Source organism: Sarcophilus harrisii, chromosome 2 (assembly GCF_902635505.1).
Source record: "Sarcophilus harrisii chromosome 2, mSarHar1.11, whole genome shotgun sequence".
Lineage (NCBI taxonomy): Eukaryota > Metazoa > Chordata > Mammalia > Dasyuromorphia > Dasyuridae > Sarcophilus > Sarcophilus harrisii.
The window spans coordinates 417,264,425-417,291,251 of NC_045427.1; the positions used below are offsets into that span (position 1 = coordinate 417,264,425).

Genomic DNA, 26,827 nt, shown 5'->3' on the forward strand with positions numbered 1-26,827 from the left:
AGGATTCTGACTTGCTACCAATTGACCCCAATGCCTGGAATCTGGAGTTGAGGATGGAGGGTGAGGGAGGGAAGGAATGGGAGTTACAGTTGTGCCTGTTGATCCAGTGTTGGGCCTGCCCCTCAACAGATGCTTTCAGGCAAAGGAGATGAAATTCAGGGGCAAAGCGCTGGGTACCTTGTCAGTGCCTTTTCAGGTATTTGGGAGGCTGCGCTGCCTGTGCTACAGATTCTCCAGGAGAGGCTTGAGAATCACAGGGACAGGAGACTTCCCCTCGGCTTGTTTTAACAAAGAATTCTGGAATTAACCTTGTGGAAGAGAGGTAGGCTGCAATCCGAAGGAGACTTGGAGGGCTGTGTGCACTGGATGAGGTGGGGTGGAAATACGTTTTGTACTGCAAGAACCAAACATCTGTCAGCAGAGGAGTATTTGATGGCTCTTTTTTCCTTTGAGGTTGGTGGGCCTGGGAGCAGGCAGAGTATGTCACCTTTATTACTATAGCTAAAAGAACTATGCATGGAAAGATTGGGATTATTTTGGGGGGCTAATGAGAAGTCAAAGATGGCTATGAGCTCTTCTCTGAAACCCATTTATCTTTCTGGTCTCTTTTAATTTTAAGATCATAAGCAGTTAAAACAATTTTTTCTTTGATTTTCTGCAAGTCCCCCAAAATAGATTCATGGTGACAGGAAAGTATTTTTTATAGAAATTCATTATGTATTTCAAGATTTTAAAGTGTTAGAATATCTGGCCTAGTCTGGCTTTTTTCAAAAATTATTAGGAGGTAGTTGCCTTGTAGTCCTCTTGGGAAATAAGTTCCCATTTCTCACAAACAGGCCTTAGTAGCGGCCTTAACTATGAATGATCAGTTCTGGATTCCCAGTTCTCCTAGTGATTGATTTCAGTCTTACTCAGATTGCATAACTTCTCTCCATCCCATGATATCCCATCTATCTTTCCACTTCTAAAAAATTAGGACACCGATATCACCGATGCTCAGGATGAGAGATTCATCCCGTGTAAATTGGTTTGAGACCCTACCTGAGGCTTAATTGCCCTGCCTTCAGACAGAATATTGCCATGTGAACAATTGGTATGATGCTAAAACTTCTCTTTTTTCTTCATGGTTTCTGCTGAGGCACAGAAGCCTAGTTTGGGGAGGCTGTTCTCTGATTAAAGCACACAGACAGAGAAGTACTATCATTCACCTGCTTTTTTTCACTTTTTCAGTGCTGTGCACAGGGAATAAAAGGAGGCCTTTGCCTGAGTATATTAACCAGAAGCTTTGTAATAGTACTAAATACATTAAACTATGGCAATTTTTTTTTAAGGGACAAGTAGTCTTTGTAACTAGCTATTTATACTGAGTCCTCTCCAGGAGTGGAAGCAAAGGGTTTGGTGGGGGTCTCTGCTAAGATCACCTCACTCCTAAGACCCCCATTACCAAGTTATTTTCAAATTACTATGCTAGCAATTACTTTCAGCTTACCTGAAAAGTTGGCATGGGCTTCCTTTGGTTCCCTCAAGTTTGCACCCTAGGAATGCACTCTTGTGAGACTTGTCAAGACGAGGATTACAGGGCCATGAATCAGGAATGAGAAATGAGAAAAAGACTATTATTATTATTATTATTAGATCATCCTAGTCTTTCTCCATTCCCCTTTCTCCTTAGGCCTCTGATCCCCTTGAGTATATCCTCCAGGGTTTTGCCCAGTCTAGTTTGAAATGACTCAAGAGACTAGGTTTTTCTTATTCTTCTAGATGAGACAATTACCTAGACTCTCTTCTTATGCCATTCCCATTCACAGAGTAGTCAGTATCTTGATAGTTTTAAAATCATCACAGTAATGTTTTAAAAATTGTTTTATTGCTCTAAATTCCTTTCTGTGGAGTGTCCCCCTTAGATCTGAGGGTTTTCACCCACTTCTAACTTCCTTCTTAATGGATGACCAAAGGAGACTTAGAAATCATCTAGCCCATAATTGCCTTATTTTGTAGATTAGAAAACAGATTCAGAGAGGTGATCCTGCCTTTGGTGGCCCTTAGCAAATGGCCAGAATTCAAACTTAGCTCTTCTGATTTGAAATCTTATGTTCTTTCCACTAGCTTATTTTGTGTTCATTTCCATATTCAATGTGTAATCATATTCTAGAGGAACCCTGAGATTTTTATATGTGGAGGCTTATTTCTGTTCAGTTTCTATTTAGGATTTAATCTTTAGGTTAGAGATACAAATTCCATTAACTTGCTTTTTATTAAGTTTCTAACAGTTTGTTCTTACCTGAACACTTCCCCCCAAAGCAAAGAGCCTCAGAAGAAGCTGTATCATTTGCTTCTACTAGAAAGCACGTTAAAATTTTTTTTCAAAAGATTAGCCTCCTGAAATCAAGCTTCTATTTGGGAGCTGTTGCCTGTAAATAAATAGAAGCATATTAGGGACTAAATGCCCCTCACTCCCACCTTAGTGAAGGATTTCTTCTGGATATAGAGATGGTTATAGAAAAATCAAGGAATTCACCTGTCTTAGGGAATAAAGGGATAGTACAGTATATGTGTCTCTTGTTTCTAATGGGGTGAAATGGAAATAATAACATAGCTAGCTCTTATTTTAAAAGTATTTTCCCTGAGAGCTAATCAGTTCAAGTATCACCCTCATTTTAAAGACACAGAAACTCAGAACAGTGAAATGACTTGCTAGGAAGTATATTAAAGTTAGGATTTGAACCGAGGGTTTTTCTGACTAGTTTAGCATGTATTCCCCTAGATTGCTGTTTGAATTTGGAGTCAGAATAAGTGGGTTTAAATCCTGGAACTTACTTCCTTGTGTGATCTTTGGCCCCAGTTGTCATATTTGTCAAATAAAGGGAATTGGAACCATATGATCCTTGAGGTTCTTTTCTGCTTGAAATCCTATGACCCTGTTAGCATGAGTTGCAGGTATTCTATCATCTTATGAACTCTTAACAATTTCTCTTTCCCCCTCCCCCAATTCTTGTAGTGTAGTTGGCTGTTACTTATCAGTTAATTCTTAAATCTTTCCTACTTAAAGTCCTTAGCATTCAAATTCTCTCTGTAATTTTTTTCTTCCAGGGCGTACTAGTCTTGATAAGCTCTTGAGATGTGACAAGTCTGCACCTTTTATAGCCAAAATATTCTTTGCTCTGGTGGAAATAGAAAATGGAGACATGGGAGTGAGTGTATGACTTATTTGTCCTCAAAGAAGACCAATGACATCAAGAGGGTGATGTCTTGACTTGTGAGTAAATTGGATTTAAGTGAGGCAGAGCTGAGCAAAGTTATGGAGCTAAGATGCATATCTTTTGCATAAATACCTTTGGCCACAAATAATTCCTGCACTGGAAGCTCCAAGTGACGTTAACTCATTTCTTCTAGGGCTGAAATGCTCCTCTGCTCGACTGAGCATTGTATTGTAAAAGTGTGATAGCAGTGCCCTCTTTAGTTCAAATGATGGCAACCCCCTAAAGTTTCTTAGTTACAGATTTACTGAATCCTGAGAATAGGATGTTAGCTGTGGAGATGGGGAACCTTCTTTAAACAAGATTGGGCAGATCTGTCTTTCTTGCTAGAAAGCTATGTAATATTGATCATTGGAAATAGATTTGCTGGGTACTGTTCTTTTTCAAAAGCTTAAGTTGTCAACTAATGAATGGCAATGTACTTGTTGCAGATTCTCCACATGTTGACTTGTACTGAATTGTCTTGTCCCCTAGAGCTGATTTGGCAGCTTCGGTAGAAATGTTGGTTTGGCTTGTGTAGGCAGTTATAGGAAAGGCTTAAGGGTGTTGAAGTTTATTTTATTTTTTAGGATCAAGATCAGTAATGGTTATTTACAGTTTTCATTGGAAAAATATAAATGTCTCAATACTCTTAATTACTTTGAGGCTCAATACATCCCAGCTGCTAGAGCACCATGATACCCTGCAGTTTCATATTGGTATTGAATATTTTTGCCTGGTCTACCTGCAGAAGTGCACATCATTTTTCTTTTTCATGAGTGTTTGATTTCACTATCATAAGAAATTGGAAAAAAAGAGTCTGGAACCAAACAATGTTAACTGCTATGAACAGCAGAGGAAACCTGCCTGGTGGGTTCTTAGCAGCCATTAAGACTATTGTAGATGGATTCTGCTTCTTGCAGAATGGAAGATGGAGATGGAAAATGGGGGCAGAAGAGGGGAAGATGGACACCAGAAAGTCTGCTTATCCTCTGTATGGGCAGTCCAAATATATCCAGCTCTCTCTGGACTTTTCAGAGTATAAAGGTAGCTAGGCAGTGCAGTAGATAAGATTCCTGGATCTGGAGTCAAGAAGACCCAAGTTCAAATCCAACTTTTAATACTTACTAGCTGTGTGATTGATCACTTAACTTCCATTGGCCTCAGTTTCTTCATCTGCAAAATGAGGGTGGTAATCTTGCTTATGAAGATCAAATGAGAATATTTGCAAAACACTTTTCAAAGTTTAAAGCACTAGGTAAAGGCTAGTTGTCATCACTTTTTAGGATCTTCTTATGGACAGTCACTGGTCCTCGTCTGAGTCTTGCCTTAAATTTGGGGATCATTATCTCGTCAGAATAGATTTCTTTTATTACACTTTCTATAAAAGGTGGACAATTCTATGACTTCTAAACTTTTGGTCTATTTTCTAGATCCAAAACACATTAGCTAAGTAAGACCTATTGTTTGTTTACTCCCTTCTTCAAAGAATGACTCAAATCATTTCCATTGATCATTATCACTAGATAAATCAGTACTCTGCTTTTTTTGCCTAGAGACTAGGACCAGAGAAATGGTTTGATGTTTTATTCTTCCATTATTTTCTAAGGGGGTATTTATTTATTGATACAGTTACTTGTACTTAGCCAGACATTGAAGAATTCCCAAATCTGGGTTGGGCAAGAAAAAAATATATATTGTGGCTGAGTTGAGGATGGAGGTCCTCGGTGCCAGGAGATCATTTACTATTGCCATATCCATCTCTTCATGTAGCTTAATCTGCAGTATGCTGGCAAGAAAATGGTGAATGTAGAATCCTTAGAAAGGAGTGCTTCAAACTGCTGGTTGAGTCATTCCAGTTGCTTTTGAAAGAAAACCTTGAAGCTATTGTCTATTGCTGGTGATAATATTTTGGGGAAATTTGGGAGTGCCTGAGAACCTTTTCAAGAAGAATTTTGACCCTATTGAAGAACCATTGGGTAGATACTGTGCATCTTGGATTTGCCCTCAACAAGCAAATGTAGAATCTCCAGTCTAAATAAAGAGACCTTGAAGCTAAAGCACTACAATCTTACATGCTGGTAGTAAGAACTAAATAAACCTCAGGATAGCTCTTAGCAACTTCCTAGGAATCAGGAAGGTTGTTATAGATCAGGGAGCTTGTCCAGGAGGGTTGAGATTTAGATTTTTGATTCATTACATAAGAAGGAATTTTAAAATTTGCTTTGAGTTTTTCCCCCTCCTTGGATTACTGATGTATTTTAAATATGGTCTATTCCCATTACCAGATGAGTAAGATTTCCAGTACTACCTAAAAGATAAGGAAATCAAATGATTGACAATTATTCAAAGAGCAGAGGTGAGGATTGATTAGCCTAGTTCCAATTTCTGTTCTCACAGACAAAAACTAAAACTGTAAGGAGGTTTTGGGAGATTATGGTTTTTACTTAGACTTTTGCAAGATACTGTTACAAGAACAAATTTAAAAGAAAAATAATTGTAAGTGTAACATGGAGCTTTCCTTTTTTAGATCTTATTTTACCACAAACCAAACTTTGTGAATGAACCAGAGAACAAAATAGATACATTGTCACCAACTTCCTGCCGTTCTGTAACATTTTCAGATGGTATCAAAATGTCTCAGTTAGGAGTTGTTTCTCATGTGTCAGAGAATTGATGGGCTATATTGGAAAACTGAAGAATATAAACATAGCTAAAAGTTAATGGTCTTCAATATTGCAGCGCCTTCAAGCTGACCTTTTTGTGTCTTCTTATTCATTTTGGAATCTAGTACAGATAGGCTATGCCTGGAGATGAGCTCTTGATCTTCTTGAGGGCAGGGACAGTTTTTGCTTTGTCTTTGTATCTCCAGTGCTTAGTGCAGTACTTGGCATGTAAGTGCTTAATAAATTGTTGTTGAATAATTGGTGTACAAAACTGGGTTGCATCTAGAGGTCTATAAAATGTTTAATAGATTAGGTTCATTTTTCTCTGAGGTTCCTGATATAGAGAGGGTTTTATTAGGGGGTTGAAGATGACCTTGGGACTTCTTGAGTAGACCTGAAAGTAAATCCCATCTCCAAAATCAGTTGATTCTTCATGCTTGCCCATATCTAGATAGATGTTCAGAAAATTTCTGGACTGACTGGTTCAGAGGTTAGCATCCAGGTAAGGGGAAGAATTGTAGGGTAGACTGTACCATCATTTTCTGTCACAGACAATGGATGTTTGCTGCTTGTTTTGTACCTCTGAGAAATTCATACTCTTCATCGGTGAACCAGTGAAAACATGTTATATCTGAGTTCCCCATTGAGTTTGTGAGTGAGTAGGTCTCTAGGGAACCATCCTGGAAACAAGAAGAGAAAGTGGTCCAGTCATATAATCTTATGTCCCTACCATCTTGCCCATCTAAACTTCCATCTCTAAGACATGATAGCATTGAAAATTGAAATATTTTTTGTGTATGCCATTGGGTTTTCAAAGGAGAAGTTTGTAATTGAAAGAAAATTGATCCTTGGCCTGGACTAGTGACATAGTAGTGCTTGAAATGAAAGTTTCCCCACAGTCACTGGGAGATGGGTTTTAAAACTTTTTAAAATTAGAGGTGGGATTCAGAATTCATTGAAAAGGAGGGGAACTGGCAGTAACATGTTTCTTTTCCCTTATTGAGGCTATGATTAGAACCAATATTGAGTGAAAAAAAATGGGCTTGGGACAGCTAGGTGGTACAGTGGATAGAACACCATCCCTGAAGTCAGGAGGACCTGAGTTCAAATCTGGTGTCAGATGTTTAACACTTCCTAGCTGTGTGATCCTGGGCAAGTCACTTAAACCCAATTGCCTCAGCCAAAAAAAAAAAGAAAGAAAGAAAAAAGAATAAGCTTGTTATCTGTCAGTGGTCTCTTCTGTTTTGATATGCCAGGACATTTGCCTTAATGTCTCTGACAATTTTTCTGAATGACTTTTTGATAGATAACCACATATATATTGAATGGAAATTAGGTACACTAACCCCTGTCATATTCCAGTTTATGGAAAGAAGAATGGGTGAGAGGAGCACTGATTGGTGAGAATGTGAGAACTTATTTGTAGGAATACTTGTTAAATGGATGGAGCACAGGCCAAGATCATAATGTTTAAAGCATTGTATGGACACTTACTTCTCTGTTAAAGTCTTTTCTACATCATCAGATGATCTTGGAAGTGGTCTTGGGTTCTTAAAGATTATGCCAGTAAAGTGCAAGCCTTTGTAGGTCAGCTTAGTTTGGAAAGGCTTTGAATATGGTCCTTGTTAGAAATCATCTGTTGTCGATCTTAGTAAAATTGAGACAGACTCATTGTAGGCTGGTCACAAGGTAATTTTTTTCCTAGCCCCAGATACTCATAAAGTCTGTCTGTTCAGGCAGAGAAAGTTTGTGATTTGCATCAGGGCATAGAGCACCCATACTTTTGAAATCATGGATCTTTAAAGTATTTGAAGTAAGGACCCTACAAAAAGTTGAAAATGCAGCCAAGATGGAACAGAATAAGTCATTAGGCTGAATCTTGGGTGAGAACTTGGGAGAAATCTTTGAAGCATCTAACGTTCACCAGAACCTAGACCTGTAGGTGGTATTGGGAGCTAAACTGTTCATTGGACCTTGAATAATTGAAAAAAGTCAGGAATTGGGAGATGGGAAAATGGGAAGATGAAAAGGCAGATTTTTATTGATTGAAAAAATATTTAATGTTGTTTTTTGTTTTTTGTTTTTAAAAAAAGTGAGGAACTGTGGGCACAATAACCTGGAGAAAATATGATTTTCCTTGAGAGCAACTAAAAGTGGGAAAATAGAGAAGATCCTAAGATGCATACCAAAGCAGCTGTCAACATTGGAAGAAATTCTGAAAGTAAAAACCAAATGAAGAAAAGTGCAATTGTCTTAAGTATATTGATGTGATTGTACAAGGAATTCATTGACGAGTTTAGGTTTTTTAAAAAGACATGTACAGAAGGTGGAAGCAAGAGCAGGTAACTGAGAATGCATATGGAAGTCCTTTAAGAATGTGGGGCAGCTAGGTGGTACAGTGGCTAGAGCACTGGCCCTAAAGTCAGGAGGATCTGAGTTCAAATGTGAACTCAAATACTTGATACTAAATTAGCTATGTGATCCTGGGCAAGTCACTTAACCCCAATTGCCACCTCTCCTTCCCCCCTCCTAAAAAAAAAGAATTTTAAGAATGTGAAAACCCAGAAAAAAAATGAACCTTTCAATGAATGCTAAGAATAAAGAAGGGGGTGGGTTGCTGAGGGCAAAAAGATCAGACAGGGACTGGGGAATACTACTCAGGATAGGTAAAATCACGATAATAGGTTGTAGAGAAAAGGTAGAACTGTTCAGACTCTTTATTTTGCTTTTGTTTTTCTTCCAAGGACAGTGAACTTTAGATTAGGTATTATAGGGGGAAAATAGTTGATAGGAATTTGAAACTCAAGAGGGAATTTGGTAAGAGAGCACCTAGATGTCTTTATTGCTATCAGGAGCAGATGAACTATATTCCAGGATACTTGAAAGGACTCGAATATGTGATTGATCTGGGAGTTATCACAGGATTTGAGGCAAGCAAAAGTTCTGGTTTTCAAGGAGGCTGGTGAGTTTATTATTGATTTTTTTTTTTTTTTTTTTTTTTTTTTTTGCCCATATGTGTGTATTATATAAATTATGTCCATTTATCCAACATAATTTAAAAAATTGTATTGATGTAAATTTTGCCTTAATTTCTGAATATGTACCAGCAATTCAGATCTCATAACAAATAATAAAAAAGAAAAAGGATAAATGTGAAGTTGAGCAGAACTAACATCAGCTGAGTTTGCCAGTATACATATTGTTCCACACCCATAGTCAGAAATTGGAGACAAATGTGTTTCCTCATCTATAATGTTTGATGAAATTTTTGGAAAAATTAGGCACTTCTAGAAACCAGAATGTTTTGTCCACCATTTTATAGAAAAATATAGGGTATGTGAAAACAAAAAATACCAATAAAACTAACCTTAGTTTCTTTTTTGATAATAAAATATTAGATCAAAGAAAGCCGTAAGTATTATATACTTATATTTTAGCAAGGCATTTGACAGTCAAGTCCACTACCTTTTCCAATTTTTGGTTTCAAAAGAATGTGACTTTAAGGGGGCAGGTAGGTGGCACAGTGGACAGAGCACCAGCCCTGAAGTCAGGAGGCCCCGAATTCAATCTGATCTCAGACACTTAAACTTCCTGGCTGTGTGACCCTGGGCAAGTAACTTAACCTCAATTGCCTCAGGAAAAAAAAAGAATATGACTTTGAATCCCAGTTTTTACTATCTATGTGATCTTGTACAGTCCATTTGGCCTCCTAGAAACTCATTTTTCTCATCTATAAAATGAGGACATTAAAATAGGTGATGTCCAAAGTTCCCTACATGTTTATTATATATTATCGAAGTTTTAAAGTATCTTTGGTGGGAGGTGAGGGGAGATGTTCTTACTGGTAATATAATTAGGCTAATATGGAACCACTTGAAAGTTGAAATAACTTTAATCTCATTTACCTAAAGAATGATGATACAAAACCACCTAAAGAGAAGTCTTTAATGGAATACTATAGGAATTTGTTCTTTGTCCTATTCAGCTCATTTGGATTGATGAGGTGGCCAAAGACCTTCCTAGACAATATCCAATTTGTGGGTGACAAGAAGTTAGAAAAAGCTAATGCATTATGTAACCTATGTTATGCATTGAATTAAAATCCAAAAATAACTTAGGTTAGAATAATGGGGCTGATATAATAAGATGAAAATAAATAGGGATACCTATGAAATCGTACATTTGGAAGCAAAAAATCAGTTGTACCAAGTACAGTGCCGGGCATGTAGATAGAAACCATTTTGGGTTTTGTTTGTTTTTAAATAATAGATTTTTATTTTCAAAATATATGCAAAGATAGTTTTCAATATTCACCCTTGCAAAATCATGTGTTCCATATTTTTCTCCCTCCTTTTCTTCCACTCCCTCCCCTCAACAGCAGAGTGATCCAATATATGTTAAACCTGTACAGTAGATACCATTTTATATTACCATTAAAAAGGGCCTGGAGGTTATAATGGACTGTAAGGTGGACTGTAAGCTCAATATGAATAAACAGGGTTACTTGACAACTAAAAATCTGAGTCCTGAGATTTTATATTCAGAATAAGTGAGACCATATTCCTGCCATATTCTGGCCTGGTCCCATCACATGTGGAATTGGGTTTTCAATTTTCAGTACCACATTTTAGGAAGAACATTAATAAGCTGGAACATTTCTAGAAGATGTCATTCAGGATTATTGTGAGGAAACTTAAAGCCATATCATACTGTGATTAGTTGAAAGAACTGAGAATGTTTGGTCTGGAGAAGGGAATACTTGGCAGACAGGGGAAAGGATATAATAACTGTCTTCAAGTGAAGGGCTTTTACTTAGGACAGGGATTAGACTTGTTTTATTTGACTTTCAAAAGCAGAATTAGGAGCAGCAGGTGGAAATCACAGAAAAGCAAGTTTCAGCTCGATATAAAAAAGAAGTTCTAATATTTAGAACTGTCCAAAAGCAGAATGGGCTTTCTCCATAGATAGTGAACTCCCCCTTGTTAGAAGTAGAGCGTCTGTGACTTTTTATAAGGGAAGCTGTAATTGAGGTCCTTGCTCAGATAGGGATTGGCTAAATGTTCTCCAAGGCTCCTTTCAGTGACTAGTGGAAGGACTGACTAAGCAATGTTGCATGGTGATCAGAATTGATTGTTTAGGTTCAGAATAACCCAAAGTTAAAAATGCATAATATCAGATCTTTTATTTCTAGGAAGGAAATTCCAAATAGGGCACTCTGAGGGAGAAGGGCCTAAAAGGTAGTTTGGCAGCCATAGAAAATCTCAAGTGGTTCTGTAGAGGAGCAATGCTAATTGCCTAGGCTGGGATTGCAATTCCACATCTTCCCCTCAGAGATAGAGACACTTGGGTAGATGACTGATTTTAGGATATGTTCTCTTTTGAGGAATTTGGTATACTTTCTTCTTGGATAAGGTATTAATGTTCCTTTAATGTGGTATGGCATCCTTACCTACTAACTAGATAACTGGAGGGGGGTAGGAATGGGAATGATACTCTCTATTCCTACTTGCGGGGAGTATAACTAACCCCTCCTAGGCAGGAGAAGCCCTTGTGTCTGAGGAAGAGAATCCAACCTTCTCATGCTACTGTAGTCACAGATTAGAGGAAACAAGATGGTACATTTCAACGTGACAGGCACAGCTGTCACAGAATATCTTGAGGAAGACCAGATCCCTGCCCACCCCACCCCCATTCTCAACTGCTTGGTTGGCATCTGATCAGAGGCATGTGCCTTTGGCTCCTTGCTTGCTAGACCTAACCTGCCCTTTCAAAATGAGGTTTCAGTTCTAAAGCCAGACCATTGTGAAAAGAATCAAACCAGTGATTTAGAAACATTTCGTTATATAGACCTTCATTTCCTCATCCATTCCCTTAGGAACATTCCAAATCTTACTTGTTCCATAGTTCAACAAGAATGATCCTTGTTGCTCTTAGGTAATATTCTGAAGTGTATAGTATTTATATATTTGTCACTTAAAATAGAGATTGTAATGTTTATATGCATGCATCATACACACATTTTGACACATTTCTATATAGACACAAAAAGGAGAGATTTATGTTAAACATAATGATAGCCACATGGCAGTGCTCATCAGTTTAAAGAGTGGGCTGATAATTCTTCATATCTGCTTTCCTGGATTTGACCTCTATAATTTTGGATGGAACTGCCTATCTTCTCTCCATTATTCTTCATTTTTCTTCTCATCTGTAAAATGAAGGAGTTGAACCTAGATAATCTCTAAGAACCTTGCCATTCAGTTTTATAATCCTCCATCTAGAATATTTTGGGAATATATCTGAACAAAAAGCCCATTTCCTGAAAAATCTCCTGTTTAACTTTTTTTTTTGTTATTGTTCTTTCTCTTCTTTCTGAACCTTTAATATGATTCTCATTAAATTTTACTTATAAGAAATTAATTTCTTTTTTAAAAATTTATTTGTTTTATTATAGCTTTTTATTTACAAGATATATGCATGGGTAATTTTTCAGCATTGACCCTTGCAAAACTCTGTTTTTCAACTTTTTCCTCCTTCCCCCCACCCCCTCCCCTACTTGGCACACAGACCCATACATGTTAAATATGTTAAAGTATATATTAAATACAATATATGTATACTTACCCATACACTTATTTTGCTGCACAAGAAAAATCGGACTTGGACATAAGGTAAAAATAACCTTAGAAGGAAATCAAAAATGCAAGCGGACAAAATCCTGTTTAGCTTCTTGAGAGTGCCTCTACTGCAGTAGGAATGAAAATGCCTTTCTCTCTGTGTGCTTCAGCTTCCTCTCTGGCCTCTGACCTTTCCTACCCCTTGCGGCTCAGGAGCACTATATGTTTTCATGTAGTTCCTCCATGGTGCTACCTATTGTCCAGGGGTTCTCTGCCTTCAGCAGACAACAGGAGACCTTTCTCTGGTCTGGTACTATGATCTCCATGGCTGTCATATTGAGTGACTGCTAGAACTGCCACCTGCCTTCTGTGCTTAATGTCATTCAGGAAATTAAGGAACCTTCGGGACCCGGGTTTATTGTGTGAGAGCTTCCCATGGCACACATCTGGTGAGACAAAATCCTGGCAGAATGAAGGCTCTCTGTTGGGGGTAGCAGAGGCCCCTGTGTTGTGGGCTTTGGAGCTCAGTGCTCAGTGGAGGGAAGATGGGGAATGGGGAGGCTGGGTTGGTGGGAAGTATATAGCAAATCAGAAGGCCCCTGAAACAGGGCCTGGGTTAAAGAGAGGGATGGTAGAGGGAGAAATCCTCTCCTTATTGAGATAGCACAGCTTCCTAGCCTTTGTGTTTCTGCTATTCTCTCCTAAATAGCTGGGACCTTCAAGTCAAATTCCCATGGGATGACATTCTGTGTGTCCTGAAACCAAGGTGAGCGTTTTAGGGAATGTGATGTAGGCATTGTCTTGGGCTCTTCCTCTTGGGCACCTAGTTATTGAGAAATATCAGAAACAGTCACTTCCAGTGTGATAACTAAACATGGCGCATCTCAACACTTGGCAGGGTTGAGAAGAAATGGTAACCCATACATATAATTGGAATTGTATATTGTTAGAATTCTTTTTGGACCACATCTGGCAACACGATCACCAAAATAATCAAATTCTTTGATCTAGTAATTTTATTATTGGAGATGTACTCTCTGAGTGTTATAAAGGGAAAAAAAATCAATCAAACATGTAGAAAACAATATTATTGTAATTGCTGAGAACTGGAAGCAGCCTAAGTGTCCAACAGTGAATGGCTAAATAAAATATAGTAGATTAATATGATAGAAAATTACAGTTCCATTTAAAATGAATATTAAAATTACAAAGAAAAATCGGAATGAAATGGTATAAATTAATGCAAAGAGAAGTAGAACCAGAAGAAACTATACACCTTTACTTTATAGAGATAATATGGCCCCTAATAAAAAGGATACTCTCCTAGACTTGGAGTCAATAGACCTGGGTTTGAGGCCTAGTTTTTCTGCTTAATAGCTGGGCAAATTACTTTAAGTCAGGTTGTGGGGTTTTTTTAATTATTAAAATAGAGATAATAATACTTAAAACTATTGACTTTACATAGTTGTCATGAGAAAAGTACTTTGGAAACCCTAGAGCAACTATATAAATGTAATCTGCTTATATTAAAGAAAAAAATAGATTTTTAAATGCAGAGGTGATAAGGAGATACAGAGGAGTAGCTAATAAGTTGTGGAATAATACCATGTGTAGAAATTAATTTTTTAAAGGTGAATACTTGTAAAACTTGGCTTAATCAGTTTTCTTTTTGAAGTTATATGTATAATTATTTTTAAAAGAAAGCTTCCTAATGCTGTCTCAAAGTAAACTGGATTTCCAATGAACTAGTGATGAGCTCAGATGATTAATGATTATCGTGTAGGAGGTGGCTGGGCCAAAGTCAGCTCCATGCTTGTGCCTGCTATCTTATAGCTATGAGGTCCAAATGGTGGTGTCTTAGGTAGAATAAAAGGAATATTCACTATATTTGAAATCCCTTGTCCTGGATTCAGGTCTCAGCTCTGTTGCTCGTATGACCTTGGACAAGTGATTTCACTTGTTTGGGCCCTTGTTTTACTCATTTTCAATTGAGTATGTTAGGCTGGATGATTTCTAATGACCCTTCCAGCACTAAATTCTGTGCTTCTTTGAAAAATTTCTAGTTCTCATTGGGCTCAGCTCTTATGAATGCCATCTCAAATTTCCTTTAGACAAACCATTCTCCATTGCTGAGTTCTAGACATGTTATTTTGCAGTACTTACTGAATTGCTGTTTATCTTCCCAAAAGGAACTCTTCTTAGAGATTCTATGAGTAGCATCATGGTAGTGTTAAGCATCACTTTTATATCACTTGAATTCCTTCCTAAATGTCTCTTTTTTGGAATATCCAATACAACATGAGATTTTGTTACTCTTTTGGAACTACTTAGAGGTGTCTTTTTCCCCTCTCTTAATAAGCTACCCAGGGAATAAATTGTAGGAAGTGTGCCAATATAACTGTACATTGCAAATTAAAACAAAACCAAAAAATAACTTAATTCAAACTTTCTGTAACTGGACCCAATTTGAGGAGTTGACATTACACTGGGAATATTGCACTTCCCATACTAGGTTTCTTCTGGAGAAGCTGATACAATGATTGGATTCCTTATAGGTATCTGGTACTCTAGGGCAAGACAATTTTAGGAAGGGGTCCTCAGTGCGGTGCTGAACAGAACATGGAAAATTTTTGTCTCGAGTTGGGTTTATAGTTAAAATATTAGATTTCCATCATGCCTCCTTTTCCCTCTTACTCCTACCAGTTTGAATTGATTAGATCCATGTGGCTAGATCTCTACAGTGAATGCAAGGTGGGCTATGCTAGGATGATCCAGGTATGGTTATGTTGGTTCTAATCCTATATTTTTCCCCAAAGAATTGAATTCTATTTTATTGTTATTTTTTTTTTTTAATCACATGCTAATTATTATGTATGTAGACTGCAGAATCAACTGGTTAAATAATGAGCTTTAGTTAGACTTGGTCATTTTTCTTTATGCTGAAATTTCCCAACTTCTCAGCAATCCTGTCCTGACTGTTTGGTCCCCAGTAGATGTCTTCCCTCCCCATAGTCTCACCCCCTGAGAAACTTTATTTGTGTCTGTCATGCAGGTTCTCCCAACTTCTAATGAGTCCGTGCAGACTTGCTGCTTGTTGTGTCATCGGGAGCGCAAGGACTGGGAAGGCCCTTCCCACAATGGGCTGGTCTCCTCTGGGGAGAGGCTCCCACCTGACTTTGTGCCAACAATCGTCCAGAACCTGCTGGGAGAGATGCCTCTGTGGATCTGCCAGAGCTGCCGAAAGAGTGTGGAGGATGAAGAAAGGAAGGCTCTTCAAGAACAGTCCCTGGCGGTAGGTACATGATGTCCTACAAGTACAGGGAAAGTGCCTGTAAATCAGAATTTATCCCAGTCCCAAGACATGTGAGGGAAATTGTTGGAGATGCCTCAGAAAAGTTCTTATAATTTCTGTTCTGAGGGGATATATGTCTCCTTATATATCCCGTCAGGTGATTCTGTTGGTTGACTCCACTGACCCGTACACTGAGAGGCTGGAATCACTGTTTTGAGGTAGCAGCAAAACTCTGGAATCAGGTTTTGGAAAGAGGAGAGACAACTAAGTGGTCTGTTACTCCCCTGGGACAGTCTGTGAGAACAACCTGGAGGGCACAGCTGCATGGACTGGGTGATAGTAACCCTGGTCCAGTAGCTGCTACTTCACAGAATATTAGGGTTGAAAAGGACCTTAGAGGCCAACTAGACCAACCTCTTCATTTTACAGAGGAAAAAATTGAGTCTTATAGAGGTGAAGTTATTTGTCCAAGGTCACACAAGTAGTTAGTGACAAAGTTGGGACTCAGTGCTAGGTCTTCTGAGACTTTTGACTCTCAAGTCTAATGCTTTCTCCACTGTATCATGCTTCCTCCCTGTTTCTTCTGCTCAGTTCTATAGCATCATGGAAGGCAATATAAGTACCCTATAGAGGGCTGAGGACAAGATTTGAAGGCTTGAAATTAGCCACATCAAGAAATCTCAAAGGACCAACCCCATAAAAATCCTTAAAACAAAATCAAGCATGTGCCATTGGAGGCTTTTTTGTTACAAAGCTTGGTGAGGTGGCTCCTGCCATACTGATACTTAAGTCTGGTTTCCTCTCCCTTCCTTCCCTCCAAATTTTCTACCATTACCGTTTTTTTTTTAGTTTTAGGGTACCTGCCTGATCTGCCTGTAAGTCCTTTTGGCAAGCCCATCAATCCTGACTGTTCCCTCAAGGGCTACTTGTCCAGGGTGGGCTGTTCTCTAAGTAGTCTTTGTTTCCTTTTCACCAAGATTCCTGGCTCTCCTTTGAATCCTGGCTCAGCTTTCTGTCTACCTCTTGGGCCCAGTTTTATTCCTGCAGCAGAGCAGTGGGATGTTGATTTTCTTGTTTCTTTGAATCATGGTAGATGTTGCTTGGGCCATAGCAGAGGGTTCCTGCAAGAGGGCCTCCTTTCCTGAGAAACTGAAAGCAGAGAGCTTTTTCAGGAAGTAAGGTGCTCTGTGTTGATCATTTTTTTCCCCTTCCTCCAGGTCTCATTATCACACACGTCCTGCAAGTCACAGTCTTGTGGGGGTGGTTCCCACTCCTCTTCCTCTTCTTCTTCCTCGTCATCATCGTCCTCCTCCTCCTCATGCCATGGGAACTCAGGGGACTGGGATCCCAGCTCGTTCCTGTCTGCACACAAACTCTCAGGCCTCTGGAACTCCCAGCAGGCTGGCGGTACCATGCAGGGCCCCTCGATGGGGGGCCCTCCTGCTTCACCTGGTGAGTCTCAAGCTCACCAGAGCCCTCTCCCTCCAATTGGACAACCAGGTCCTTTGCCCTCTCCTGAAGGAATAATTGATAGACAAGCCATGAAGCATCTAGGTCCTGGCTAGCTAGAGTGAAAGGGACTCACCCACAAAAATACCTTGTATCAAATGACTATTAACTGCTGCATATTGCATAGACTGATGGCATTATTAAAAGTAATAAAAGAGTTAACTTTTTCAAATGGGAAAAGGAATTGATGCAGGAAATATATTCACCAGGGACCCAAGAGAGAAATCCCTGGAATTCTAACACTAATATTGCCATATATTGCCTTGATTATCTAGACAGAGAATATTCCTTCCTTAACTTCATTTTCCCCACCTATAAAATGGACATAACAGCATTCTCTTCCTTCCCAAAGGATATCAATAGATCAGATGGGCATCTTGGGGCTGGCATTAATTGTTAAGGGATTTGGGGATTGGAAAATTCTTTTTAGACTCTAAGACAATACCTCAAGGCCTAGAAAAAGCATACCTCGGATCTGAACTGAGAAGCTGAGTGCATCAAAAACAGTGTTGCTATGAGTCCTTGGAAGTTTTGCTTATGTTTATTTTTGTGCAGAAGCCCACTGAGCATTCTGGGGTTTTTCTACCTCCCAGAGAGTTGGAGGTAGCTCAAAGCTGAGCTGGGAAAGTCAGCCTATGAAGTGTCTGAAAAGACCACTTAAACTGCAGAGGAGAAATCTTCCTTTCCCTCTGCTTTTATTTTAGGTAATAAATATGCCAGTCCCCTTCCTCCCTCCCCCCTACACACTCCCACTCACATCTCCAGATTGCAGCAGTCAGCCTCCCACTTTGGGGGCCGCTGGCTTTAGGACCTGCTACTGCAACAGGTGTTGTCCTCTCAGGTGATTTCCAATGAGATCCTACCAGGTTTTCCTCTCCCTCTTGAGTTCTACAAAAACACTTCCCAAGCAGTTGAAGACCTTGTGTGGGAGATCTACCCCACCTGCTGCCAGGATTTATCAGAGGAGCAGGGGCCCAAGCCTCAAAATTACTGCCATGGTGGAAGTGAAAATATTTTTGTTTCCTTGCCTCTTGCTGCTACCTCTGGGTTAGACTTTGATCCCTTTGGTTTCAGAATTGAGTCTTGTTCCTCACTATTGTTTGTGGGTGGGTTTTGTTTTTTTGAGCCTTGACAATTGGAAAATGATGGATTTGGAGCCTTTTTTTCTCTACTTTGGGTCATGCCAGCTTCTCTTGGAGCCCTAGACATGGTCTAACCCCTGTTGTTTTATTGGTTCCTAATATAAGGGAAGAATGACCTCTTTGCTCCTCTATTTGTAGTCAAACAAGAAGGGGATGGTGTTAGTATCTACTTCTGAGGTCCCCTGGGCCAGGAAGAGCTTCTTTGGTGCATTCATCCATCTTTCCAAGAGTCAAACACATTCCAGACTGCCTATAGCTAACTCAGATACTGAACCTCATTTCATATTAAGGCATCCATCACCCTTTCCTGGTATTCTTCTTGCTTGTGGAATTGTATTAGGACTACAATGCTTGTAAGTCAGTCAATCTTATAACATCATCTTGCTGGATCCCACTGAATATCTTATCTCTGATTTCTTACTCACTGGTAGCAATCTAACTTTTTTGATCTACTGTTCAAGATTTGTAAAACCTTGTGGATGGACTAGTTCTCTACCCTTCCTTAAGACATTTTCTGATCTGAAGTTTAATTGTCCTAAGAAGATGACACTCCCAGCTTCTGCAATGAGACTTCCTGGATGACGCTTTGGAATCTTTAAAAGATCACACACCAGTGTTTTTTCTTCTTAGGACTTAAAAAAAAAATAATGAAATTCATAGATAACAGCACCCTTCAGAATGGAACTGGAATTGACCAAGGATATTTTTGGAACCTACCAATATGAGTAGAGCATTCTAAGTCCTTTCTCCTTTTATCACAGAGCCACTTGGATTGCTCTTGGGCAGAGATTCATTACAAAGACTCATGCCCAGTTCCAGATCCTCCTCCCCTACTCTCTCTGTTCCCCCTCCCCCCCAAGTTTGGAGAATGTTGTAAGGGCTTTGGCTATTTTCAAGACTTGGCTTCCTTCCATAAACTTGCTGTTGCTCCTCCATGTGCCTACATAGGAAAACTTTTTATTCTGCAAAAGTGAAAATGATCATGTGTGCATTCCTTTTCTTTCCTCCCTTTGGAAGTGACTGACTTCCCTTCTCCTCCTGACCTGCCTTGATACTTCTTCACTCCTGTCTGCCTACAGGTGAGGCCTTCCATTCCTCTGATCATCACCGGCACTCAGACCTCACCGCTCCCCCCAATAGTCCCACCGGCCATTCCCAACCACCAGCATCACTGATCCCTGCTCACCCAGGACCCTTTGGATCTCCACCCCATGCCCACCTAACTCCTACTGCCCAGGCATCACCTTTTCCCACACCCGTCCCCAACAATCATGCTCCAGTGCCCAAGACTCCTTCTGAGTCACCTGCTGCTGCTGCCGCTGCCGTTACTGCCCCACATAGCCCAGCACCATGTAAGAGCCCTCACTTATCCTCCGCCAACATGCCGCTTCTGAAGATGCCTCCTCCACTCTCAGGGTGTAATCACCCCTGCAACGGGCATTGCACTGCGTCTTTGGTCCCTCAAGCTGCCTCACATCAGCTTCCCAGCACTAACAGGTTAGTAGGTAAAAGCATTGGTGGACCTGTAGTACATGGGGCTGGGAAGGTCAAGAAATGTGAAAACAGTTCAAAGAATGTTTGGAGGGAAACTGAGGGGTGGTATTCCCTGAAACAAGAACTAGAAAATCAGAAATGATCAATATAAATTCTGAAATATAGTCAAGATTCTCAGAACTTTCCTTCCCCCAACCTAGTTGCTGTTAGCAGTGTCCCATTCTTTTCTGTCTTTCATGGAAGAGATTGAAGTTCAAATTGCTAATTTTTGATATACAGAAGATTGTTTATGGGGATCCCACTTTTAGCTTGCTGATCTATTACCTAAAACTCAACCTTTGGTCCTGACATCTCTGTAAGATAATTGTTATAAATTACTATAAAGCATGGTGCTTGGTACATGATAAGTGTAATATGTAGCTGTTACTATAGCTTTTACTTGAGAAGTGAGTACCAAAACTAACTTTCTTTTCCCCTCCTTCCTAACCTGAGTCCTGTATGGACCTTTGTGGTTAGTTTTGTCTATCCTGAAATTACTAAATATGTTACTTGTGCCAGCTCTGTGACACACTTGGTCTGGGGGATGGGCTCTTCTGAGTTTTGATAACCCAGTAGTAGTAAAGACCATCAGACTTAGAGTATCAAGGGTGTTGGGCAGTGAAACATGACCTAATGAGTTATCCTTGGGTATGTCCAGAAGTGTTCCCTCTGCCTTGCCTTGGCTTCTGCTAACACATCCTCATTTCTTTTCTTCTACTATCCACAGAGACCCAGGATGCAAGGGTCACAAGTTTACAAATGGTACTGGCTGCCACCCACCACAGTCATGTGATGCAGATGAGGGTCTTGGAGAGGATGAGGACAGCAGCTCAGAACGAAGCTCCTGCACCTCATCCTCCACCACTCAGAAAGATGGGAAATTCTGTGACTGCTGCTACTGCGAGTTCTTTGGACACAATGCGGTGAGTGAATTTTTGGAAACCACAGGAGACAGGGAGAGGGAGCCGTTTAGTTAGCTGGGTCCTCTGCGTGGCTCTCTTCACCCTAAGCTGTGCCACTCTGGGGAAGCTCTGGATTGTCCCACCTGGACTCAGATCCTGGGCTAAATTAATTCAGTGGATTCTGCTGAGGGTAGAAGCTGGATTTTTGAACTGAGGCAGGATTGGTGCCACTTGGCCCATGCTTCTAGTGCTGGAAAGAAGAATGTTCTTATGTCTCACTACACAGCCTGCATTGGGGGCTGGAAAGGTGTGGGCTTCCCAAGCTCGGAGTCTAACATCAGGACGCCCCTCTTCCAGCCCCCCGCTGCCCCGACAAGTCGCAACTACGCTGAGATACGAGAAAAGCTGCGCTCACGGCTGACAAAGAGGAAAGAGGAGCTGCCCCAGAAGATGGGCCTGGCAGGGAGTGGCCCAGGTGAACCAGCTGTGGACCATCGGGATGTGGATGAACTGCTGGACTACATCAATAGTACTGAACCCAAACCCCTCAACAGTGCCAAGGCAGCCAAGCGAGCTCGTCACAAACTGAAGAAGAAGGTAGGTCTGAGAGGATTAGCTTCTGGTACGCCCTCACTTTTGAAAAATATTCAAGTACTTTCTATGGATTGCTTCAGCCTGAGATGGTCTCAACTTGTTTTTATTCTGGTGCTAAAACCTTTATTGTTTATCTCCTTGTACAAGGCCATGTAATAAGGACTAGAAACAGGAAGATAGATATGACAGAGACCCTCTTAAGAAGCTGAGCCATAAGGATGGGAAGAGTTCAGTCAATCAATTAAATAAATAATTCAACAAATAATTATGACATACATGAGAGGTAGATAAGTGCAAAAGTTTAGGTCCCCATAAGTACTAGGACAAATTTGAAGAGAAGTTAGCATTCACTGAAAGCTTTATGGATGAAGTAACACCTGAGTTGTGTCTTGAGGACTTGGCCATCAGGAAATGGAGTTGGGATTGAAGAGTAACTCATTACAATAATTGAATACATTGTGCATAAAAACTTCGAGATAGATAAAGGTAGTACAAGAATGAGGAAGAAAGGGAAGTAATAAAGTGTCTTGGGAGAAGGTTTAGACATAGAAGGAAAGGAGTTTGAGCAATCTCTCAAGGTATGAGAAAATATTAGAGAAAGGAAGATGAGAGAACATCTTCTGCAATGAACATTTTCTGCAATGGAAAGCATGGAGTATTGCTATAAGGGCCTAATGGGATTCTGGATCTATTACCTAATAGATTTATTACCTAATCTGTTACCAGTTATAATTATGGTCTCATTGCCCTTATGCCATATCATAGGCAGTAAATAGCTCTGAGTCCTGGGAGATTTGAATCTGCAAGCTGGAATTCTGTCATGATTCCAATTAATCAGGATCTTTTCCTCAGGCAGCAAAAAAGTTTGTGTCTTTCTCTAGCCCCAGGTATCCCTGGGGTATTTTATGAATCTCAAAACAGAAAATAAGGAGAAAGTTAAAGGAAATGTGTATTGAAGTTCTTCATTTCCCAAGTAGTTCCAACAGAGTAAGAAATTTATTGCCTGGTCTCCAAAGCTACCTCACTGAAATTGCAGCCCAGTAGATGATATCCCATCATTTCTGCTTTAGAATGTTCTCTTAAGCCTGGGAGGGGGTTCAGGTCCTTTTGACTTTCAGATTGGGGCATAATTTACTTTACTATCCAGTTGCCCTGAAGATAATTTTTAACATTCACCCTTGAAAAACCTTGTATTCCAAAATTTTCTCCCTCCTTCCCCCAAACAGCAAGCAATCAAATATGGGTTAAACATGTACAATTCTTCTGAACATATTTCTACATTTGTCCTGCTATGCAAGAAAAAGGAGATCAAAGGGGCAGGGGGGAGCATGAGAGAAAAAAACCTAACAGCAGCATCAATAATAAGATGAAAATACTATTCTTTGATCCATATTCAATCTCCATAGTTCTCTCTCTGGATTGGCATTTTCCATCACAAGTCTATTGAAATTGTTTTGAATCACTTCCTTGTTGAAAAGAACCAAATCCCATCACAGTTGACCATCACATCTTGTTGCTGTGTATAGTATTCTCTTGGTTCTACTCACTTCACTTAGCATCAATTCATGTAAGTCTTTTCAGGCTTTTCTGAAATCAGCCTACTGATTGTTTCTTTTAGATCAATAATATTCCTAAACATTCATATACCACAACTTATTCAGCCATTCTCCAATTGATGGGCATCCACTCAATTTCCAGTTTCTAGTCACTACAAAGAGGGCTGCCACAAATACTTTTGCACATGTGGGTCCTTTCCCTTCTTTAAGATCTCTTTGGAATATAAGCCCAGTAGACACACTGCTGGATCAAAGGGTATGCACAAGCAAAATAATTGTATGAATATGTATATGTGTGTGTGTGTGTATAGTATTTAACATATTTAACATGTATTGGTCTATCTGCCATCGGGGGGGGGGGGGGGAAGAAGGGGAAAAATTAAAACAGAAGGTTTTGCAAGGGTCAATGCTAAAAAATTACCCATGCATATATATCTTGTAAATAAAAAGCTATTAAAAAAAAAGGTATGCAAGTTTGATTACCCTTTGAGTGTAGTTCCAAATTGCTCTCCAGAATGGGTAGATCATTTCACAATTCCACCAACAATGTATTAGTGTCCCAGTTTTCATCTTTTCCTGTCATTTGAGCCAACCTGAGATATGAAGTGATACCTCAGAGTTGTCTTAATTTGCATTTCTCTAATCTTTAGCGAGTTAGAGCAAAATCACAGATTCTTAAAGTATAAATAGGAACTTTTTAGTACCAGTGTAAACAGAGAACATAAGACCTACACGTTGAGGGGTAAGGAGAAGTTATATAGAGAAAAGTCCAATCTGCCTGAATCATAAAGTGATGGTTGATTGTGGAGGAGTTTGAATTTATTCAGTAGGCAATAGGAAGGTCCTGAAGATTTTTACTCTTTTCTTGTCTCAGTGAACAAATATTTATTAAATGCTATCTATGCCCTGCACAAAGTGCTGGCATAGCATAAAGAAAAGCAAAAACCTGCTCAGAGAGCTTACAGTCTAATGGGAGGGACCATATGTAAACAATTATGTGTAAACAGTATCTATATATACACAAAGATAAATTGGAGATAATCTCAGAAGGAAGGTCCTAGCATGAAGAGGAATCAGGAAAGGCTTCTTGGAGAAGTCTTGAAGCCTGGGAGACCAGGAGATGGAGATACAAAGGGAGCGAATTTTGGAAGATGGAGTGTTCTGTGGGAATAACTACAAGGATACTGGTGTCACTGGATCAAAGAGAAATGGGAATAAGGTAGAAGAAGGCTGGAAAGATAGGAACACATGAGGTTATGGAGGGCTTTGAATGCCAAACATGTTTTATGTTTGATCCTGGAGGTAAAAAGGAGCCATTGGAAGTTAATTGGGAGTCAATAAATTTTATTAAAGTGTGGACAGGAGTGGGGAAGAGACTCGAGGCAGGAAGATCAACCAGAATTCTTAGAATAATCCAGGCAGGAGATGATGGGGGCCAGAGTGGTGACAAAGCTGGAGGAGAGCAAAGGGTATATATAAGAGATGCCACAAAGATATAATGGATAGGACTTGATTAGATATAAAGAGGAAGCAAGGAAGAAGTTGAGGATCTTGCTGAGAATGACACAAACATCTCCTGATCTTTGTCCATTCACAGTTATATGTGTCATTTAAAAAAATATTGCTGTTAGGCCTATCCTTGTTTGTCTTTAGATTCCTTCCAGTTTGTCTGTCTTTTTATGAAGATTTTCCCAGAGACTGAATGAAGAAGCCAGTCATTGACACTTTTCATTAATGCTTTTCAACTGTACTTATTGGATTTTGCCCAGAAGTGTAGCTACTTTTACTAAGAGATCTTATTTGAAAGGGTTTTTATATACATCTAACCAAACACTTTTGGTCATGGAATTAGGTATTGTCCTCTTCGACTTTGAATATATCAAACACTTGGCCAATCCTGTCTATGTTTATCAAACAACTATTGATAACCAATTTTTTTCACTGTTAGAGTTAGTAGATTGGCTTGATGTTTTTTGGCCCCAGTTAGCCCCTCTTTAGGGTTCAAAGCATTGAGTTAAAGGTTTAGAGTTGGTAGGCATCTTAGCAGTCATCTTTTCCAACTGCTTCATTTTATAGATTAGGAAATAAATTGAGAGCAATGGTGTAACTTGCCAGAAATCACACAAATAGTAAAAGGAGAATTAATATTTAAACCAAATTCTCTGGCTCTAAATCTAGTCCTCTTTTGACCATCCTTTTCTGGATCCTCTACTTACTTTTTTTTTTATTTAGCAGCCATTCTGGGGCCACTGAACCCTCTTTAAGACCATTTTACCTCGAGATGAGATTTAGAGCCTCATGCTATATTGGAATGATTTCTTGCAATCATCTTTGATGGCCTCTTTACACAATAACTTCCAGAAGCAGGTTTTATTATTCTTGTTTTACAATTCAATAACTAAGATGATGAATTGACTTGCTTGAGTTAACACAGCTAATACATTGAAGAGCTCCAGGTTTCTTGATTCCATGGTCAGCACTTTTTTCATTCCTTCCATGTTTCCCATGTGATTATCAGTATAATGCTGTTCTTGTATGGAACTCTTCTCTCTTCCCATCAGATAAGCCTGTCCCTCTCCCCCACTTCCTACCTTCATGTGTATGTATTTGTGTACGTACACACACACACACACACACACACACTCCTCATATTTTTGTTTTTGAAAACATTTCATTTCTTGTCTTATAGGAAAGAACCCAGTTAGGAATCTAGTAGCTTGCTGCTTCAATTTCAGGTTCACCAAGGTCTTCTGGAAGAATAAATAGACTTTGTTCCTTTCTGACGTTATTTTTTGAATCAGTCTGAATATTGATGTCACACTCATTGGAGAGTCATTTGGAAACTCATGCTCCTCCCTCCTTCTCTCCTCCATGTAAGGTGTCACTTTTCACTATAGGCTTTATATGACCTTCTGGTCTATTTCATATTTCAAATTTTCTCTTTTCTTTATTAGGTATAATGCTGTATGTGTTGTACTTGGTGTTAACGCAGTTTAGGTAAAACATAGAATAGTCCCAATCTTCATAGAGTTTGTTATAACTGAATTATATAACAAGCATGAAAACAACTATTATACAAATAACCATTGCATTAGGAATTTGCATATAGTGCTTTGTATAATCTAGGCAGGAAAATGTCATTACCAATTGGAGGTTAGGATAAAGGAAGGATTTCTGTAAAAGGTGACATTTGAGTTGACTTTTGAGGGATGGATAAAAAAATTTCATAGGAAAAAAGGAGAGGATATTCCAGACAGAGGGAACAATATGACACATGAGGTATGTTTGGGTCATTAAAGGCTCCCTATGATCACTGAAGATTTTTGTGTAGAGGAATGTGCTAATTAAGCCCATGTGGAAGATTACTTCAGGTAGTAGCATGAAGGATAGGTTGGAACAGTAAAAGTAGAGATGAGAAAACCTGGTAGGAAGCTATTTCATTAGTTTCAGGCAAGGAGTAATCAGAGCTTGAATGGAATCATTGAAAAGAGGGAAGAGATGTTATGAAGGTAGAATCTACAGAACTTGGCACCTGAAGATATGAGGGACGGAGGAATCAAAGATAATTCCAAATTATAAATATGAGTAATAGAGTAAATGCTGGTATGACTAAGAAAAAAGTGAAGTTAGGTGAGAAAAGGGTATTGAGGGAAAGGTAAAGCAGACTCTGCTTTGGACACACTGAAATTTTGGGACATCCAGGAGTAGAAATATCTGCTGTTCAGGAGTTCAGAGGGGTCAGATCTGGATACAGATTTGAAAGATTTGGGTAGGCAAATG

General features: G+C 39.4%; 1 protein-coding gene and 1 long non-coding RNA gene across 5 annotated transcripts in view; both read left to right on the plus strand.

Moving 5' to 3' along the window:
• FAM193B (family with sequence similarity 193 member B) overlaps positions 1-26,827 on the plus strand; it is a 40,366-nt gene that overhangs the window by 1,034 nt on the left and 12,505 nt on the right. For 3 of the 4 annotated variants that reach the window (XM_031953755.1, XM_031953754.1, XM_031953756.1), the window contains exons 2-6: positions 15,572-15,811; positions 17,029-17,263; positions 19,542-19,959; positions 20,723-20,918; positions 21,255-21,494. In XM_031953755.1, the coding sequence (XP_031809615.1) occupies positions 15,572-15,811; positions 17,029-17,263; positions 19,542-19,959; positions 20,723-20,918; positions 21,255-21,494 (1,329 nt within the window). Of the gene's footprint in view, positions 1-12,545; positions 12,969-13,228; positions 13,286-15,571; positions 15,812-17,028; positions 17,264-19,541; positions 19,960-20,722; positions 20,919-21,254; positions 21,495-26,827 lie in introns of those variants that run through there. The other variant, XM_031953757.1, reaches the window with a different exon arrangement.
• Positions 66-8,914, plus strand: LOC116421687. The gene is made up of 2 exons (XR_004232180.1): positions 66-322; positions 7,996-8,914. It is a non-coding gene; the product is annotated as an uncharacterized LOC116421687 (long non-coding RNA).